Source organism: Anguilla rostrata, chromosome 9 (genome assembly GCF_018555375.3).
Source record: "Anguilla rostrata isolate EN2019 chromosome 9, ASM1855537v3, whole genome shotgun sequence".
Taxonomy (NCBI): domain Eukaryota; kingdom Metazoa; phylum Chordata; class Actinopteri; order Anguilliformes; family Anguillidae; genus Anguilla; species Anguilla rostrata.
In genome coordinates, this window is record NC_057941.1 from 10,970,477 (window position 1) to 10,989,947 (window position 19,471).

Genomic DNA, 19,471 nt, shown 5'->3' on the forward strand with positions numbered 1-19,471 from the left:
TCCAGCCCATTTACCACCTGTGCTGCCCACTTTTAGCTGTACGCTCCTCACCCCTGGTCACAAAAATTCAAACATTCAATAGCCATGCTCAGACTAATGCAGCCGCTGTGCTCTGACTTTAAATAGCTGTAGGTAATGCACAGGCAAAGTGCAGTAATGACACTGCACTACGGTACGATGCCCATTCTGATATAAAGAGACAGATGAGGTGCTCTGCCTTTGCAGCAGCTGAGACAGCTACCAGTACACTCTTGTCTCACTGGCTTAGCTAACTAACTAAACTATCTTGCTAGCTGCCTGCTAGTGTAGCTTAGGTAGCTAATAGATTTTTACTTTTATTTCTATTTACTACAATTGTATAAGCTGATTGATGAACTTATAGCTAGCTGCTATACGCCTGTGTGGGTGTTGATATTTATTTATTTATTTATTTATTTATTAATTTTTGCTGTGATTGGATTAGCTGCATGGTGCACAGAGAAAGATGTCCCATGAAAACAAAGAGGCCATTTGGATTACCATGAGGTTTGAGAGGATATGGCGTTTACAAGCACTCAAGCCAATGGGAGTGGGTAGGTCAGCATTTCTCAATTGTTAGGCAAGCCTGTGCCTCAGGCGAGGTGTGCCGCTTGAAAAATCAAATTTAAAAAAAAAAACTTAAATGAACAAATACCATTAGCTAAAGTGAATGTAATTAAAAGGCATATCACTTAATTGAACCCACAAAAGAACATTAACGCCTACTGTTGACAGGTCACATCAGTGTCAGTACATTGCTCGCTTTTGAGAGTGGTGTGCCATAAGATTCTTTAAATTTGGAAAGTGTGCCATGGAAGGAAAAGGGTTGGTTAACCAAATTTTAAGTGTAGCTAGCTAAAGGCAAGCATGGCTAACCAGAGGAAAGAAATGTTTACAAGTGATTTAAGTTCAGTTTGATTACTTACTACCATGGACATGCTACAGTAGTACAGGGCATGTTAGGTTTTGTTATAAGTTGTGGGAAACATTGTAGGTTTTGTTATAAGCTGTGGGAATTTCCTATTTATCATTTACCAACCTATTTATGAGACCAAAGACCACTGCTACACACAGGTTCAGTAAGGTACAATACTTATTTTGTACAGCTATTGACGTGGGAGAATTTGGGAAGGTTGTAGATGAGTCGGGCAGCGGCATTCTGAATCATCTGTAGTGGCTGTATGGCACAAGCTGGCAGGCTTGCAAGGAGAGAGTTGCAGTAATCAAGGCGAGAGGTCACCGTAGCCTGGACGAGCAGCTGGGTGGAGTGCGTCGTCAGGTATGGTTGAATCCTTCTGATGTTGTACAGAAAGAAGCTGCAGAGCTTCTTTCTGTACAAGCTCCTTGAGGTCCAGTTGGTCATCCAGGACCACCCCCAAGCTCTTGGCAGAGTGAGAGGCAGTCACTGTGGTGCCATCAACCGTGATTGCGAGCTCACAGTAAGGAGGTCTTGCACGGGAAGAAGAGCAGCTGATGTCTGCTCAAAAAGTCACTAGATTTGTTCCTAGGCTCTTTTTTGAAATACAATCGCTAAAAGGGGACTGGAAATTCACTTCATCTAATGAGAAAGTCGTCAAGTTGGCAACAGTGACTGCAGCCAAAAGCTATGGGGAAACAAAGGCAGGAACTATACTTACTGCAGTTTGCCTTGTTTTTGAGGTGTATTTTGTAGTTATGTCATTTTAATAGCCCGTTTTCTCTCAAATGAAGCACAATTTGAACCAGACACTTTTCACAAAATAAAACAGATATCCATTTTCAGTCACAACTAAATTTTGACTAGAATTGTAGTTAGTGCAGTTTGCATTTGTACAGCAGCATAATGGCTCTGGGAAATAATGGTGTTTCTTCTAAATTAAACAAGTTAAAGCATACCACAGTCTGTAAATCATTTGGAGATAATTGAGAGGACAGGACAAGGCAGTGGTGGTCTGGCTCCATTGAGTCCAGTGTAGTGCATTAAATCTAGGATGAGCTTTAGCCAATTTGGTCTGCCCTGGAGCGATTACCCTGACAAATCAGCTGGTACAAACAACAGGAGGTCAAAACAAAAAGTCTTCTGCTCATTCTGCCCTTGATTTGCAGCGCTACTTAGATGAGGGCGGCCACTGCACCTGCTGTGCTTTGACAGGCTCAAGACACTCAGCAGATAATTAGAGGCGACAGTTGTGTTATTTATTTAATCTTTTTTTTTTTTTTTTTCATTTTTGCAATTCATTTTTGCGTTTCATTTTTGTCTTTCAGGAGGGTGTGTACTTTTACACCAGTTCACTGCATGTTTACCGCATGGCTCTTTAAATGTTGTATATCGTTCTGGAGAAATCTTGTACCAGTCTGAACCTGATTCTCATTTCTGTGGTTTGGCTAGGTTTCCCAAGCCATGCACACACTTTGTGTGACCGATTTAAACTGAAATACTCAGACATTTAGTAATTGGAAGGCCTAGAAAACATGCAATGTTGTAACACATTGCAATTCAATTGATGTTATAAAAACAAATTGAAATACTTGAATATTTGTCACACGTGTGATTCTGTATGCAGAAAAATCCTGTGTTTAAGATTTTAAAGTAGGAGAAACATACTTTAGATTTGGATAACTAGTGTAGCTTAGGGTGCGCAACACCAAAAAACGAATTTCCACCCTGCGGATAACAACACAGAACAGGTCTCCCTCACAACAGTGACTTAACAAAAACAGAAGAGCAGAAGTGATTCCGTGGTACAAAGGTTTATGGGAGAACACAGTGACCACAGCATCGAAACAGTGTGTAACTCTAAAAAATAAACAGGGCAAGTGCCACAATTTAACTTCTAAAGTCTACAGGACAAAACGTGTACAGCAGTTGGGTATTGTATTATACTGAATCACAATTATTAGCCTATATCAGATATTTCTAACAGTATACATCTGAATTGTATATTTAGACATTCAGACATTGAAAACCCTGCACACATGACAGTTCCAAGCTTATGTAAAATTAAACATATCAAAATTGATGTTTTGATATTATATCACATAGATGCATTTCTGAATACTATTATCATTCAATGGGTCAAAGTTTTCATTACAATGTGTGTAAAAATATTAATACATATAAAATATTTTAAAATATTGTTGTCTGTCAATTCCAATAGTGAGCTCCATACTGAGAAATTATTTTTACATCAACAACTTACAGTATGTATTGGCCTATTTAACATTTTGTTTTTCTTTTACTATCCACCATGACTTCTCTTTACTTTTAGCTCTATATTTTGAAGTAACCACTAAGCGCAGACAGTCTTGTGCAACACATCTTGTGATGAATTTCTCCATGCTTCTTTGAGGTCACTACCTTTCTGGAACACTGATTACTCACTATTTTTCTTTTCTCTTGCTGTAGCTGTTGTTTTTTCTGGAAATAATTTGTCTGTTTTTAAAAGAAACCAAAAAGGCAGGCAGTCATCGGGAATTGTTGAGTACAGAGCAGCCGCACATGGCTTAAGTGACAGATGGTTCACAAAAGTCCTTTCACAGCAGCTTTTGGCCATGGCTCATCCGCACACGTTGCTGTTTATAAAACATCTCGGTCATATGCTCACTGTACAAGTGCATTGTGTTTTAATTAGTAGGAGGGGGAATCTCTCTCTCTCTCTCTTTCTCTCTCTCTCTCTCTCTCTCTCAGTCTGTCTCTCCCTCCCTCTCTCTTTTCTTCGCTGACAGTGTGATCAATGCCTTGACTTCCTCCTTTGGCACGGCCGTGCGCTGGAACACAGAAATTGACCGCTGCCTGTCAGTTTCCCAGCATTCACATTAGAAACAGTAGAGCAGGCGCACTGGATTCTAGCTGCTCCGGCACTCAGCCAACAAGATGAGTACAGGGGATGTTGTATGCACCGGCTGGCTCATCAAATCTCCCCCTGAGAAGAAGCTGAAGAGATATGTGAGTACTGAAACAATGGGGATGTTTTTTTTTGTTTTTATTATTAGTAGTTTTTTTTTTGGCGGGGAGTGAAAATACATGATGTTTCAGTGTGATGCAATCTTCCCAGAATGTAGGAGTAGTAGTAGCTAGCAGTAGCTGTAGTAGCAGTAGTAACAGTACTAGTAGAAACAGTAGTAGTTCCTGCACCAAATAATGTGTGCAGAGCTCTGTGCTATCAGCTCCACAGCAGTGCTCTGCCATGCTACAGCACAACCAGTTTCTGTTTAGAAATAAGCATGCAGGTGAAGGCTAATCTGTCTGTCTTCTGCTTTATTTATATTCTGGGCAAATAGTGCAGTAGCTTGCATAATGCCTTCACTGCGTACCTCAGGGCATTGCGGGGATGCAGTGTCAAGTACATACACAATGTTACAGTTCTGATCATCGGGCAAGAATATAAATGACTTCTTTCCTATCCTCAGTAGTTGCTGCTGTTTTCATTAACCCAATTCGTGTCACCGGGTTATTATGAAGTCTGTGATATTTTAAGGTTGCAATGTCCTACAAGTGAAACTAAAAAATAGGATGTGTCGATCTGGTGTGGTCATACTGCAAGTTGTTGTTGTTCCTTGTTGAGGGTTGTGTTGGTACTGTACAGTATGTTCAGGCTGTTGAGCAGGGGAGAGAGGGGGCCCCTCACGCTGGGACATGTGCTGTAACTGTCAGCCTGTTATTCTGTGAAATTTGGGCGTGTGTTGCAAAACATAGGAAGCACTATCACGGCCAGGCTGCTCAGAAATGACCCGGCAGGCAGAAATGATGAGCCGCAGTGATGACGGCTGTTAGTATTTCCTCTGAAGAGTGGAGTAGCTCAAATGGTCGGGGGGGCGGGGGGGAGCAGGGGTGGTTTGGGAAGTGGGCATTAAGTGTGCTTTTGAGGGGACAGTATTTTTTTATTTTTTTCTCTTTTGGATGGAACATGGGTCATAGGTCAGAGTGGGGTGGCGTAGTACACGAGAATACAGACAGCAGGAAGGGTATGGCTTTTCCCCCTCAGTCTCTTATAAGAATAAAAAAAGTGCTCAAGCTAAGTATCGTATCCAGAGCGACTTACACAACTTTTTACATAGCATTTACATTGCATCCGTTTATACAGCTGGATCAGACCTGGGTCAAATACGTATTTGTTTTGGATTCAAATGCTTTTCTACACTTTACTGATCTTGTCTGGTGTATTGGAACCAATGAAATACTGTCAAAAAGTGCAAACCCTGCTTTCTATTCATATTGGCAGGCTCAATTACACCAGGCAAGTCAATAGAGCAAAGAAAAGTAATTGAATCCAAAACAAATATGTATTTGACCCAGGTCTGAGCCAGATATATACTGAATCAATGCAGGTTACAGTACTGTGCAAAAGTCTTAGGCACCTGTAAAAAAAAATGCTGTACAGCTAAGATGCTTTCAAAAATAATGAAATGAAAGGTTATAAATATCAAAAAATAATATAAAGAGCAGTAAATAGTTAAAAACTAAATAAAATCAATGTTTGATGTGACCACCCTTCGCCTTTAAAACTACATCAATTCTCTTAGGTACACTGTCCGGCAAGAAAATCTAGTAGGTTGTTCCAAGCTAGTAGGTTGTTCCAAGCATTTTGGAGAACTTGCCACAGTTCTTCTGCAGATTTTGGCTGTTTCGCTTGCTTCTGGCTCTCCAGGTAATCCCAGAGACCCTTGATCAAGTTTTTATCTGAAAAGTAGTCTATTACTTAAAATATTACTTTATTTAACAAAATACGAAAACGTATCTGTAAAATTTCATTTTTTTGAAAATTCATGTTTGGAAATCTCAAATTTGCTCTTTTCTATTGACACACTAATGCAAAAAACAAAAAATAAACATCTAAGACCAAATATATACTATATATTATATTTTTAAAAACTAGGGTGCCTAAGACTTTTTGCACGGTACTGTAAGTACCTTGGGTACAACGGCAGTGTCCTACCTGGGAATCAAACCCATGACCTTTAGTTTACAAGACCAACTCCTTATATATACAGCAAGAAGGTCCTTGGTTTTAATCCAGTCTGGGCCTTTCTGTGTGGAGTTTGCATGTTCTCCCCATGAAAGGGAGTAGTTTGCATGTTCATCCCCGCATTGGATGTCAATGACTTGATTGTATCATTCAGTACACCTGTATGGAAGCATCTGCATTCGCTGTGTTTCTCCACTCAATTATTCAGGACTTTCCTTTAATTTGTCACTCGTCTGTGTGTCCTGAGAAGTTGCTGTGGTCACACTGCATCTAGTGTAATTGTAACCTAATCAATGCCATAATATTGTAGCTACCTTTGCAATGCAGTTGTGTGTTTTCCTTCGGTGAGTACTTAAGTACTGTGTGAATGATGTTTTCTAATAGTTTTGCTATTAGGTATTGCTAAATATTTAATTACTCTGTATCACTGCGGAACATTGGATGATTTCTACGAATACATCCTCTCGTGGCAGCATGGTGGTGCAGTGGGTATTACTGTTGCCTCTTCGAAATAAGGTTCTTGGTTCAAAGCCTGGTCGGAGCCTTTCTGTGTGGGGTTTGCATGTTCTCCCCATGTCCACGTGCGTCTCCTCAAGGTACTCCAGTTGCCCATAGGTATGAGTATTTGAGTGAATTTTCCCTGTGATCCATTAGCAACCTATCCATGGTGTACAGTATTTCTGCCTTTTGCCCAATGCATGCTGGGATAGGCTCTAGCACCCCCCGTGACCCTGACCAGGATAAGCAGGTATAGATAATGGATGGATGGACGGGCATCCTCTAGTTAACTAACATAATTAACAGTATCTTTATTACAGCGAGCACAGTGGACCACATTAACATGGAGCGATTTCGTCTCCACATGGGCCACAGCTTGAGACTACCTGGATGCCTTAAATTAGTGCAGCTACAGTGATTGTTGCCATGAAACTTCCGTCCTAATTAATGAGGAACGTGATCCTCAACTTAAGTCCTTAGACCATCAGAAGTTACTCTTCTACCTAACTTTGAGTCTCTTTAGGCAAGTTAGCATTGCTACTTTTAAAAGCAATCAGTAGGCAGTTGAGCTACAAAAAGTCAAAGTCTAATAGTAGCTTAGCAATGGAGAACCAGGTTCTCCAAAAGGAGCTCAGAGCCACCACTAAAGCTATGACCCATCAGCATGTGACTTTGCACCATCTAAAGGAGTTACAGTCCACAAGATTAAATTTGATAGCATGTCAACAGGAACTAGCTGTACATAGGAAGAAATATTGTGCTCTAACACACGATGCATTACATTACATTTATTTGGCAGACGCTTTTATCAAAGCGACATACAAAAGTGTGAGAGAAGGGCAGAGCACCACCTCAGCCACACTGAGAGGCAGCTGCACAAAATTGAGCAAGATCTTGCGCAAGCTCAAGCTGATATGAACTGGTGGAAGAGAGAAGCTAATGGTGCTCAGAGACACAGTGATTCTTCCTCTGATATGAGCACCACTATCGTCCCTAAAGACCAAAAGCTGTCCTCTCTTTCTGATGTAGGCACTTAAATATATCCCTTTTAGACTTTTTGGAAAAGCCTAATATGTGCCAGTCTTTTCACAGCACACTGTCTTTCTCTTCTCACTTAAAAGGAGAGGCACAGAAGTCTGACAGTGGCTCCAGTTTTTCAGATGAACATCACCTGACTTCCCTCTGCTGCAAGGAGAGGAGTACTTCTATTCACTTTCCATTCCTGGCCAAAGAAGTGTGAGGGAGGATCCATGTACTTTTTGGCCAAACATTTTCCATTTCAGGAACAGAAATTTAAAAACAGAAATGAATGGTTATTCAGTATTCATTTTGAAAACAGAAATTGAAAAACGAGACTGATTTTACACATAAAATTATAGAAACTGAAATTGTATGTAAATTACGTGTGTTTACTTGTTGCTATGTTCCAGAACGATAGCGACATGTAAAGTTAGTAAATAAACTGATCCTGTGTGGATGCAGTTACTTCAGCTTTCTTGCGTAAAAACGTTTGTTTAGAGTTAGAACCACTAGTTATGGCTATAACCTCAGAGACACAGTGTGGTCTCTTTTTTTACAGGCAAGCCTTTGTTCTCTTTAGTCCTGTGCCCTTAGAGACAGTGCCTTGTGCATGTCTCTCCTGTTGAGCAGCAAAGAAAGCGATTAATATGTTCTAGAATGTTCTAGAATAGGCATCTACATGTAGTACTGGAATTACTTAGTCACCGTGTGACCCATTTCTCCAACCGTGATCATGGGATTGTGACTTCAGTGTGAGTTGTTGATTCAAAATGGCACCCAGTCCTTACAATTTGATATCAGTCCTTCACGTCGCTACAGAGGATTTTTAGCCCACTATTCTTTGCAGAACTGCTTTATTTCAGATAAATTGGTAGGTTTTCAAGCATAAACTGCTCCTTTCAAGCCCACACCATCTCTACTGGGTTCAAGCTAGGAAGGCAGTTTCTGAAAAGCCCTGGACAAGTTGAACAAACCTTGCTCTTTTTGTTTGTCTGTCCTACTGTGTGTATGTGTGTGTGTGTTGTGACTCATAATTTTCAAAGATGAAGGATCTTTTCCTTTGAAATAGCATTTATATGTAAGGGCCCTTAATTATGCTTGTGAACATCAAGGAATTTTCAGAAACAACCATTAGGGCATTTTCGTTTTCTGTTGATAGTGATAATGTTTATCTGTTTGTGTTATCTCATGTTTCATGGCGTGCACTGTGAGGCCTATTAAAATTACCTTCACAAGGGGCTGTTGGGTAGCTCACCCTGTTAAGGCACTTTTCTAATGCACTAATGCATGAATGGGCCTGTTATCAAATAAAATGATGTGCCCTGCCAGAGTTTGCAATGAGCGTGACTGGGCATTCCAAGCCGGAGGCCTGTTTTAAAGTTGTTTTTTTGTTTTGTATTTTTAAATTGCCTTGATGAAACACATTTGTAGTACACTATAGACATAGGACGATAATGTTATGGTGGCAGTGATGTTGATGTCATGGAGGTTCTTGAATGAGAGCTTGTGTGAGAACCTGCATAGGCTCGTTTCCATGACATTTCATTTTAGACATTTAGCAGACAGCGTTATCAAGAGCAACTTACACAGCTTGCCATTTAAAGATTTCTATCTATTTACACAGCTGAATATTTGCAGAAAGAATTCGCTTGCTTAAACAAAACTAGACTACAAATGCAGTGTTTGACCTTGAAACTAACCTTGCAACCTTTGATTTACCAAACCAGGTTCCTAACCTCTGTACTACACTGTGGCATAGAGCTCAGTCATTTGGTCTAGCAGGCTAACAGCCTCCCACTAATTTGTCTTTATTTATATAAATATTTACAGACAGTGAGTGAATGTTTTCAATATCATAGCGGCCAGGACCTAACATCACAAAATCTATGGAAGTAATGAGTCAGTGGTGTCTAACCAATGTCTAGTAATCCTGTGTGTCACTGTACATACAGTTCTGTAAGACACATTTTCTCATGAATAAATTAACGTAATTTCCATAAATCACTAAATAAAAATAGTCATGTAAGCCCTGACTAGTGTTCTGTTAAAAGCTATCATGCCTAAGGTAATCTGAAACATATACAGCATGAATAAAGCCTGTTAACAGTCAAAGCACCATGCCAAAGAACAATATAGTCAATCCAGGCATAAAATAGGATAATCACTGAAAATATTGATCTAATATTTCCACAACAATTATGTTTGCATTGTAGTTTGCTAGCATTAACAGTACTGCTCAACATACTAACAGTGGGGAAGTAATTACTTTATCCTTAATACTGTTCAGTGTAGTGTTTTCACTGGCATACCCTAGAGATGTTACCTGTCTCTCACTGTGCACAAAAAAACCAACATTAACCCTATTAATTCCAGTGTATTTATAGTACTGGCTATATAAATTGTAACACAATTTGACAATTAATGCAATATTTTGGAACAATTTCTGTTTCTGGTGTAATGTAATGTAAGGAATCATTTGCATTTGTGTTGAACAAGAAATAATCATTACTTTCTGCATGTATTAGTTCATACCTACATAATTGAGAATTCTAATGTATCTTATTTCATTTCCCAGTATTTTTCCTCTTTTGTGTTGATTCAGGGGCAGAGAACAGTCATTGAGTACATTCCTATCATTTTAATTAAGATTATAAATTTGATTATCATATAACTTTCTATTTTTTCTGTATTTTACTGGAAGATAAAGGACAATTTTATTTATCCAGGTATATTCTATTAATATGAGCAAATGCTGCCAATCTGGATGTTATTTTTCTTAGCCTATACTGAATGACTCCTGCTGGGCACACTTTTAAATACTCTGCACAGTCACCTGTGCAGATGTCTGCCTGCACAAGCTGAGTATGGAGCACAGTGCCTGCAGGGTGACTGTGCCGCTCCACTGGTGGACTGTGCAGTGACAGCAGGATGGCTGTGCAGTTCAACTGGTGGACTGCAGAGTGACTGTGCAGCTCAGCTGGTGGACTGCACAGTGACTGTATGGCTCAGCTAGTAGACTGTAATGTGACTGTGGGCTATACATACATGTTGGAGGACTTGTCTGCGCTCTCCTGAAGTGACAAAGCATGTTGCAGGCAGACCTATGTGCATGACTGGCCATTTCATATCCAAAAGAAAACAATGTTCATAGATGTGGATAAAAAAGAGAACTGCAAATATGTAATGTTTGGGTGTGGGCTAATTCTGAGGAAGAGATGGATGCCATATGTTTTCTTTCATTTTTCAGTGGGTTATAAAAGTTTATTATTACTTATTGCATTGGACATGTTCTGAATTACAGGCCCTATAGAGCAGGAAGGTTACATCCTCAGAATGCACTGAAGTATCCGGATTTGACATGCTCAGCTATATCCTACAATTCCATGTAACCTCAGAATTATATTGGGCGATTTCATTCAAACCTATTTTCAATGTTTTTTGTTGTTGTTGTTGTTGTTGTCGTTGTTGTTACTTTTGTTCACCCTGCACTGACACAAGGGGATTAGCCTGCTGTCACATTCACAGCAACGTGTGTGATGTATGAAGGTGTATGCAAACCCTATTTCCATATTCTGTTTTATAACACTAGTGATAATCAAATGAAGAATAGGTTAGATTTCACAGGTTAGATGTAGTGCAGTTTTGTTCCCTGGCAAAGTTTTTTGGCCAGCTTTGGAAAACTATTGCATGGTATTAATAGCTATATAAACTACTATGTGCATTAAAAAAATAAAAATAAAAAAACACTGCTAATAGGTGCAGTGACCACTGTTTGTATTCTAATGTATTTTTTTATCATTCTTATGTAGGTTTAAGTTAATGTTTATGTTTTGTAAAATGTTTAAAAGTGATGGTCAATTTAAACTTCCTCTAGTGTTCGGGTCAAATCTGACCGATTTACAACTTTCCTAAATAATAAATATTGTGTTTTTCATCTGATTGCCTCAAGACATTATGTTTTCCTCCACACTAGGCATTTGAACATATAAAATTGCTGATCACCACTTTCATTGAATTTTGGGTGGTTTAGTCAACTTTGTCACACGTGGTGTTCTGGGTCTAAAATGACCGCCATAGGAAATGAATGGGTAAGACTATATTATGTTCATCCAGCAGATGGCAAACATCCCAATACACACACCCACTCTCACGCACATCCACAACCACAACCCCCTCACCCCCCACCCATCCGCCCCACACCACTAGTTGAAGACATTGTAGGTGTGTGTGCCAGAGAGAGAATTTAAATTAATGGTGTAATTTTTGAATTTGCTGAACACATTCAACTGCGTTAGCATTAGCCAGTTTTTTTTTTTGTTTTAGACAAATCTCCAATGCTAGCTTTTTTCAGTGAAGTCAAGATGTACAACACCTGCTTAATATAAATTCTGGTGTTTTGTGCTTCACCACAGAGTACCAACAGCTTGTAATATACAATTACAAAATCATTTTCTTTTTACTCCAGTTTACAACTAAAAAAACTTTTATCACCTTGGAAACAGCAAGATGGTGGTTGAGGGGCATTTCCCTATGCTTATTTCATTTTGCCTAAAGGTCGGATTCTCTCTGAATGACTGATGTCTGGTCTGTATGTTTTTCACGCAGCCCTTTTATATTTCATGGCTGATATTGTTCATCCTTTCATGTCCGTGCCGACTTGGAGGTAAATTATACATGAGCACACCTGGATGCTAAATTTTGAGCCTGAAGATAGAAGCGCACTGTGTTGTGTCCATGAAGACTGACTGCTGTCTCGCTGCAGTGCACGACTGCTGTCGAGCTTGTATAAGTGAACCTGTATTCCTATTTATGCAGTCCAAAGTAAACAGAATGATTCTGGTTTGAAGTTCTGAGCATCTGTATGAAGCTTCCATCTTGTCTCATATTTGATGGATTTGTAAGTGAAAATTAAACAATCCCCTCACATAGAATACTATATCACAGGCCTGTGGGAGACTAAAAATAAAATGCATGTCTTGGACTGTGGTTAACACCTTGAAGGGTGAAACAGAAACAGCCCCACTTTTAACCACTTTGGCTGTAGTTGAAAATTCTCATTTTACTTGTGCATTTGAAGTGAATGCAAATAACTGGTAGTGAAGTGGAAGTCAGTATTTAACCCTTATGTTCTGTTATATTAGCACCTGCAGAACTGTTTGCAGAACATTGTTTGGGTTTTAAAGAAATAAGGAAGTAAAATTCACGCGAAAATACTTGATATACAACATGATTTCTCAATTCCCATTTATCTCAATTCCAAACAATACAAACAGTATATGTGGTCAACGGTTGCCATTTACCTCAAATATAGATCAAATAGATCAAATATAAGAATGAAAGTGTCATTCATTTGTGTGATGAAGATTTTATTTATGTTAATCCACTATAATGAAGGCCTGAAAGGTTAAATCATGTATACAGCATCTGTGAAACATCTGAATTAGTTTAAATGTAAAAGGTTTTCATGCAGTAGATAATTGATATTTATGGTTTTGCACTGGTATTCTCAATTATTTTTCATCTTTTATATTCAGAGGGACACCACATGGCTGAAAAAGCATAAAGAATATACAGACAATGAACAACAAATAGAAACAAAATAATAACCACGTTTGCACTGGTTTAGTCATTAGTTATGAAATACATCTTTCAAAAGTGTCATTCCACTTTTCATAAATGTTTAAATAGGGTCTATCTGACTCAAACTGAACACAAGAGTTAATATGGATATATATATTATATAGAATGTACACATTTTTTACATTGAATCATTCTGTTCAGTTCAAAAGAAACAAGTTACTCATTTCACACATAAACTACCACATACAATGAACTTCCTCTTTTATACACTTCTGGGAAACGCTATTGTTAGTTCCTCACAATAAGCATGCCAAAAGTCAGAAAAACATTTTTTTTTGTATATATGATCTACAGGGAGGATATTCACTGAACTTTGGAACCAAACGCATTGAAAACACCCATTTGCATGATAAATGAAGAAACAGAGCTGCTTGTGTTAAGGTGATGCAACTTTGCATGCGATAGGGAGCATGCAAATGACATCCTTGGGGATCATGTAAATAAAAACTGATAGATGTTAATAAATGTACATACCCTGCATTGCAGTTTGAAATTTAACAACAGTGCTTGTTCTGTCCTGCTGTATTGTTTGAGCTATACAGTGTAAATAGCCACTGGTTCATAGGTGAGGAAGTCAGAGAAGAACATATGCTTGACCTGCAGTGTTACTATTACTTGGGTATGGTTGACAGGGGAGGAGCCAAGAAAGAAAAGAGAAGTATTTTTTTCAAAGGAGCACTTCCATTTATTTTTCACTGCGACTGCTTTGCAGATTGGTTGAAAATAATCCCTTTTATTTACACCAGTAAAGCTTAAAAGAAAAAACTTTGCAGTACTGTAATTGCATGTCCAGTTGTCTCAAGAGCTTTTTGCTTGCTAATACATGGACACAAAGCTATCTGGTCATACCTCAGTCATTGCCCTGGATACAAGTGTCAGTCAGGGACTGCAGGTGAAAACTAGCCCTAATGGCTAAATCTGACACATTTTATGTTAGGTTTATTAATGTGCATTGTCCCTTTATTTTTTAAAATAAACAAGCCTAAAGTCACAGATAGGAATGAGAATGGGAACCTGCTTATGAGAGCCGTGAGGTGCATGTTTGTGTCTCTCTCCTGAGTCTCCTTGTCCTGTGCCCCCCAGGCCTGGAGGAAGCGCTGGTTCGTGCTGCGGAGGGGTCGCATGAGCGGGGACCCCGACGTGCTGGAGTACTACCGCAGCAAGAGCTCCAAAAAGCCCATCCGCACCATCGACCTGAAGGAGTGCGAGGTTCAAATGCACACGGAGGTGCGGCTCGTCAGGCGCGAGTTCCAGAACCAGCACCTCTTCGTGGTCAAGACCTCCTCTCGAGTCTTCTATCTCGTGGCCAAGACCGAGGAGGAGATGAACAGCTGGGTGCACAGCATCGGGCAGATCTGTCACTTCGGACCTCTGGACGATGAGACAGGTAGAGGGGCTCACACAATAATCTTCAGCAATCCTACTGTTTAGGAAACCAGTCTCTAGTAAATACCACCCTGAATTGAGAACGTGTGTCGATGCAGAATTTTTCGGCACTGCTGGTAATTTGTGGCATGCTTAGTAAGCATGGCCCCATATGCCACCTTAGCAGCGCTTTTACACTTCATTAGCATATGGTCATAGGATCACTGGAAACACGTGCTGCAGCTAACACTTCTTAACATAGAGTAGGTTGCTCAAAAGAGTGATTTTTTTTTTTTTTTTTTTTACAAGGATTACCATCAAAGACATGAATAATGAAAAAACTTCATTACAGAAAAGGGGAAACCAATTTATTGGCTATGTAGACATTATAAGTAGGGTTATATGTGGTGTCGAGTACATTAATTGCTAGGACGATGCGCAGTTATAAGTGCTGTACTTCCACAACTGTACCTTCACCAACAGAAAAGTCTCAATCTGGAACCTAGCTAACTGTATACCAGCAAGGAGCACATTTAACCCACTGTGGCCTTGGCATGGCAGAAATGACAAACTCTTACCAACTGTTCCTAACCTAGCTCTCTATGACAGGTTCATTATACTGCGTACCATTTAGCATTAAGTCTCAAATATGATCAAAACAAAATCTTTAAAAATAGTACCTATTTGATCAGGTTATCATCCAAGGATTAAAAAAAGTTTGAGACAGAGAACACAGGTTTATTCATGTCGCTGGTGAGTACTTCCCTTTAGCATATTAGCTGGCTCTCGGGCGCACACAAGCTCTTAATATTCTGCTCAAGTCTGGTGGAGCTCGGTGAAAAAGCATACATAAATTTGCTCCGAGTATGGAAGGTCTGAAATAGCCTCGGGCATGTCTGTCTAAGGGTAATAGAAAAACTGTACTGGAAAACATTCTCCTGTAAGTTACTTGATGTGTGAGACTCAACAAGGTATGAACACTAGCCCCTAGCTCTGAGGATGAAATGTAATTGGTTACATATCAGATGTTGCAGCACTGTGCATTGATGCTGCAGCACTGTTCACTGGCCTGTAAAAACATTTGCACATGAATTCATAGCATGTATGGGACTCGACTTTAATATACAGGTGAAAAGCACTTTCTTCCGGGCTGAAAGATATCCTGTACCTCTCTCGGTGCCAGTCTCTGCAGTTACAGTTCTGGTTGATATCTTTCCATCGCTTTCAGGATGATGGAAATTAGAGGGGTATGCTGTAGTCTCAATCATGGGAAATGATACCATGTGATTGGATCTGAGCATCAGGGCTGATGTGATTGGTCAGTCTGATAGGGTCCAGGCATCAGAGCTGATGCGATTAGTCAGTGTGATAGGGTCCGGACATTGGGTCTGGTGTGATTGGTCAGAGTGCTAGGGTTATATTGTTATATTATCATTTTCCAACTGAAACAGCGAAATGCATAGAAGTGTTGACACTTGATTGATTCTTGGGAGGTGAAGCTGATTATCTTTGCTCGCATCATTCCAACTGAATGCTCTGTTGAAAAAATGAACTGCAATATGACATGCTTTGCAGTGCAGAAAGCAGATCCACGCTGTACGCTGTGCTCCTCAGGGTTGCAGCATGAGCGTGCGGCTCTCTTCCCTGGTGCTCATTAAACCCACCACGCCGTCGTAATCAGGCCGCATCGGAGGCGAAACGTGATCGCGAGCGCGTGTGATCTCTTGGTTCTTAAGTATGCTCAGGGTGGACCGCTGCAGCTCAAGCATCCTTAAGAACCGAAGCGAAGCTGTTCAGAACTGTCTGTCTAAGTCTAAGGGAAGGGGGTTTGACATTGAGAAATTTAAGACTGGTACAGGAGGCTATGCCCAAGAAGAGTGCAGGTGCTAGTCTGAAATTAGACTGTAGAAGAATAAAAACAAACAAGTCAATCTTAAAAGTAATGCATTTTAATGGGAAATAAATTTGCAAGGCTAGCGGCAACTGTTATTTAATAGTATGGAGTGATTATCTGCATCTCTTGTCAAAGCTTTTTTTTCCCGCAGAGGGGTGACTTTCAAGATGATTACGCTCTTGCCCGTGAAGCATGAGTATTGGCCTAGTGGCCAAAGCAGCGTGACACTTAATATTATGCAGATGGGCGGTTTTCTTTGAAGCAATAATTTAAGTGTAGCAATTATGTAAGGGTGCACATGCTCTGATTAATGAATCCTACACATAATAGCGATATAGTACACTTGCAAAAAATGACATTGCAGATTGTTCTTGCCCATTAGGTTGTATTTCTCAGGAAAAGCCCAACAATCCTTGCAATTATTTTTTCTAATTATTAATTGTTTGGTATTTACTATACCATAAAAATGTCTACTCTGCATAGAAAGCATTCTTTAAATTGTTTAAAACATTCTTTAAACTGTTTTTAGATGCATCGTGGATTGAACGGATTGAGGTTTCATCTAGCGCTCAGACTCTAATCAGGAGGTAGCGCTTCACAGCCACAAGAGCCACAAGGGCCTGTTTATAGAAAACAGGCCCTGTCCCAGCATGCATTGCATCGATGTGGTTCACTGCAGCTTTCATCTCCACATGGGCAAGACAGTTCTTTGTTTGTTCCTATGTTTGTGTTCCCACTGATAACGCTATGCTCTGTGTTTTGATGTTCTGTGCTTTTGACATCTGCTTGCGGTAAATCTTCGAGAGCTGTATGCGTGGGCATGCGTGTGTTGAAAGGGTGGGTGTGGGTGTGGGTGTTTAGGTGGAGTACAAGTGCAATGTTTAACAGTAATTTGTTTCAGGGAACTCCTCTACGTTCTATGACATGCTTTAAATTCTTTGGAATATTTTCTCACGCAAATGCAATTCACAGCCAGCCACAAATATTTCTGTCAATATTTATTTATTTTTTGTTAGGTCTAAAGCACAGCTAATTGGCCTTTTTTTAAGGATAGAAAAACAAAGCTGCCTTGGCACTTACTAAATTTGGACATTGTGGTATGGTACAGTCTGGTAAACAAGTATGTGTGTGTGTGAGTGTGTGTGTGTGTGTGTGTGCGTGCGTGCGTGCGTGCATGCATGTGTGTGATTCATCACAGACTGAATCACTTGATTTCTTCACACAAACCAGGGCTCACCCGCTTTACTGGAAAAAAGGGTTCTGTCCCATCTGAATTTTTCAACAGTAAAATCTGTACGTAAGTCAAATTTCCACACACGTTGGTTCAGTTAGGCCAGAGCACTCATAGGTTACCTGCTCTGGCCTGTTCTCTTACGTAAGTACCAACGCAACCGCACGTCCTGATGCAAGAGCTGTTGAAACACTTAGTAAAATATTTCTGTCTGGACGAGGCAGACACTGCAGGACTAATCTTCAAAGAAGGGATTTAGTGAGAAGGAGTAGGTCCAAAGTCAAGCTTACACATTACTTCAGAAAGATGACAAAAGATGTCAGGTGTGAAATAGGGAGAACTTGTTAACTATTTAATACACTGAGGTTATGCAGTGGTCTTCAGTGCTGCCCACATAACTCTCCTAAACTGACATTTTTAAGTAGAATTTGAGTTGCAGAGAGCTTCGAAGGGCAGCCATTTCTTTGATCAGTATTATTTCTATTGTTATTTTTGTAATATTGTATTTCTTGTTACTGGCATGGTTCTTATTTCAGTCCCTATCATAAAAAAAATTATACAGGCATTTCAGACATATCTTGGGCAATATTACAGCATGTAAAATTACAGCATGTAAAATTGATACATATGCTGTATGAACACAGCAATAGAAAAATCATGTTGAAAAGGGTCATTTTATTTTGCATAGTGGTGGCTCAAAGTAATTTGTTCATACACAGGTATGCATTACATAATACAGACATTTGATAAAATAGAAAAGGTGCACACAGCACATTAATACTTTTTAAACTGATGTGTTTGACAAAGCACATTTACAGTGGAAGTAAGTTGAGGTGAAACACTTCTCTGAGAAGATGAACTAAACTGAAAGGAAAGCCCAGCTTCTCAGAGTTGGTTAACGTGGGTAAGGGTGCATATCTTTCTTGGCTGTCGGTCAGGGTCATTTGGGCCTGCACTGCTGTCTATAGAGGTGATTGATACCATACTAGTCACTGACCTAGGACAGTGGTCATAATGTACCTGCCTTCATTTGGCAAATGATTACCTTTCTGTAAAACAACTTCTGTCACAGAGTATTAAAAAAATATGTAATGTAACATTTTACATTGAAACTCTTAAGTCAAGGAATTATTATTATTTTGGTTCTTCTTCATTATTATAATTATTATTTAAAAATCTGTAAGGTCTGTTCAAGCTGTTTTTTTCTGTAGAGAAGCAATGATGTGTACATTGGGTTGGGTGAAACATGTAACTTTGTCACGGTAATATTCAATAGAAGAAGAAATTATGGAGTTTGACTTCTACTTCATCAGGGGAATTGTATTGAATTGTATTCTGATACAGATGATACAGAAAAGTTGGGCAGATGAAACCCCTGTGTTCCAGAACAGGAATGAAGACTAATTGCTTAGTCCAGTGCTTCGCTTGAGTTCATTAGAGGTTATTGTATTTGTCTTTGTCTGCTGTTCAAAAATGAAAGGAAAATCTGGAACTCATTTTAAAGATGAAACTGTCCGTTCCAGAATATAATTAATTCAGCACTCTTCAAGCAGAATCACTTGAAGGGTTGTTTTGTGAATGTCCCCTACATATACATGCAGTAATGCATGCAAGAAATTAAATTTAACCTGATGTAACAAATATCACAGCACAGATTTTATTTTGTCATTATTTATTCAACCAAAAAAATAATTAAAAATAAGACTTAGCTAACGGTCTTAATCTTTTCAGATTTTAAGTCTTTTTCCAATGTGTCCCCTTACAACCTTAGTAATCAGTAATGTTTGGCTAGAAGGGAAGTAACCAATTAATGTGACAGTGCTGAGATAGTTATACAGTAGGAGGTAGTAGTTATTGAGG

At 39.4% G+C, this 19,471-nt stretch overlaps 1 protein-coding gene across 1 annotated transcript in view; it reads left to right on the top strand.

The window, feature by feature from the left end:
• Nucleotides 1–3,484: 3,484 nt before the first annotated feature.
• Nucleotides 3,485–19,471, top strand: part of gab3 (GRB2 associated binding protein 3) — a 29,080-nt gene continuing 13,093 nt past the window's right edge. The window contains exons 1-2 of the mRNA XM_064350365.1: nt 3,485–3,943; nt 14,205–14,508. Of these exons, the coding sequence (XP_064206435.1) occupies nt 3,872–3,943; nt 14,205–14,508 (376 nt within the window). The 5' untranslated portion in view covers nt 3,485–3,871. The remainder of the gene's footprint in view (nt 3,944–14,204; nt 14,509–19,471) is intronic.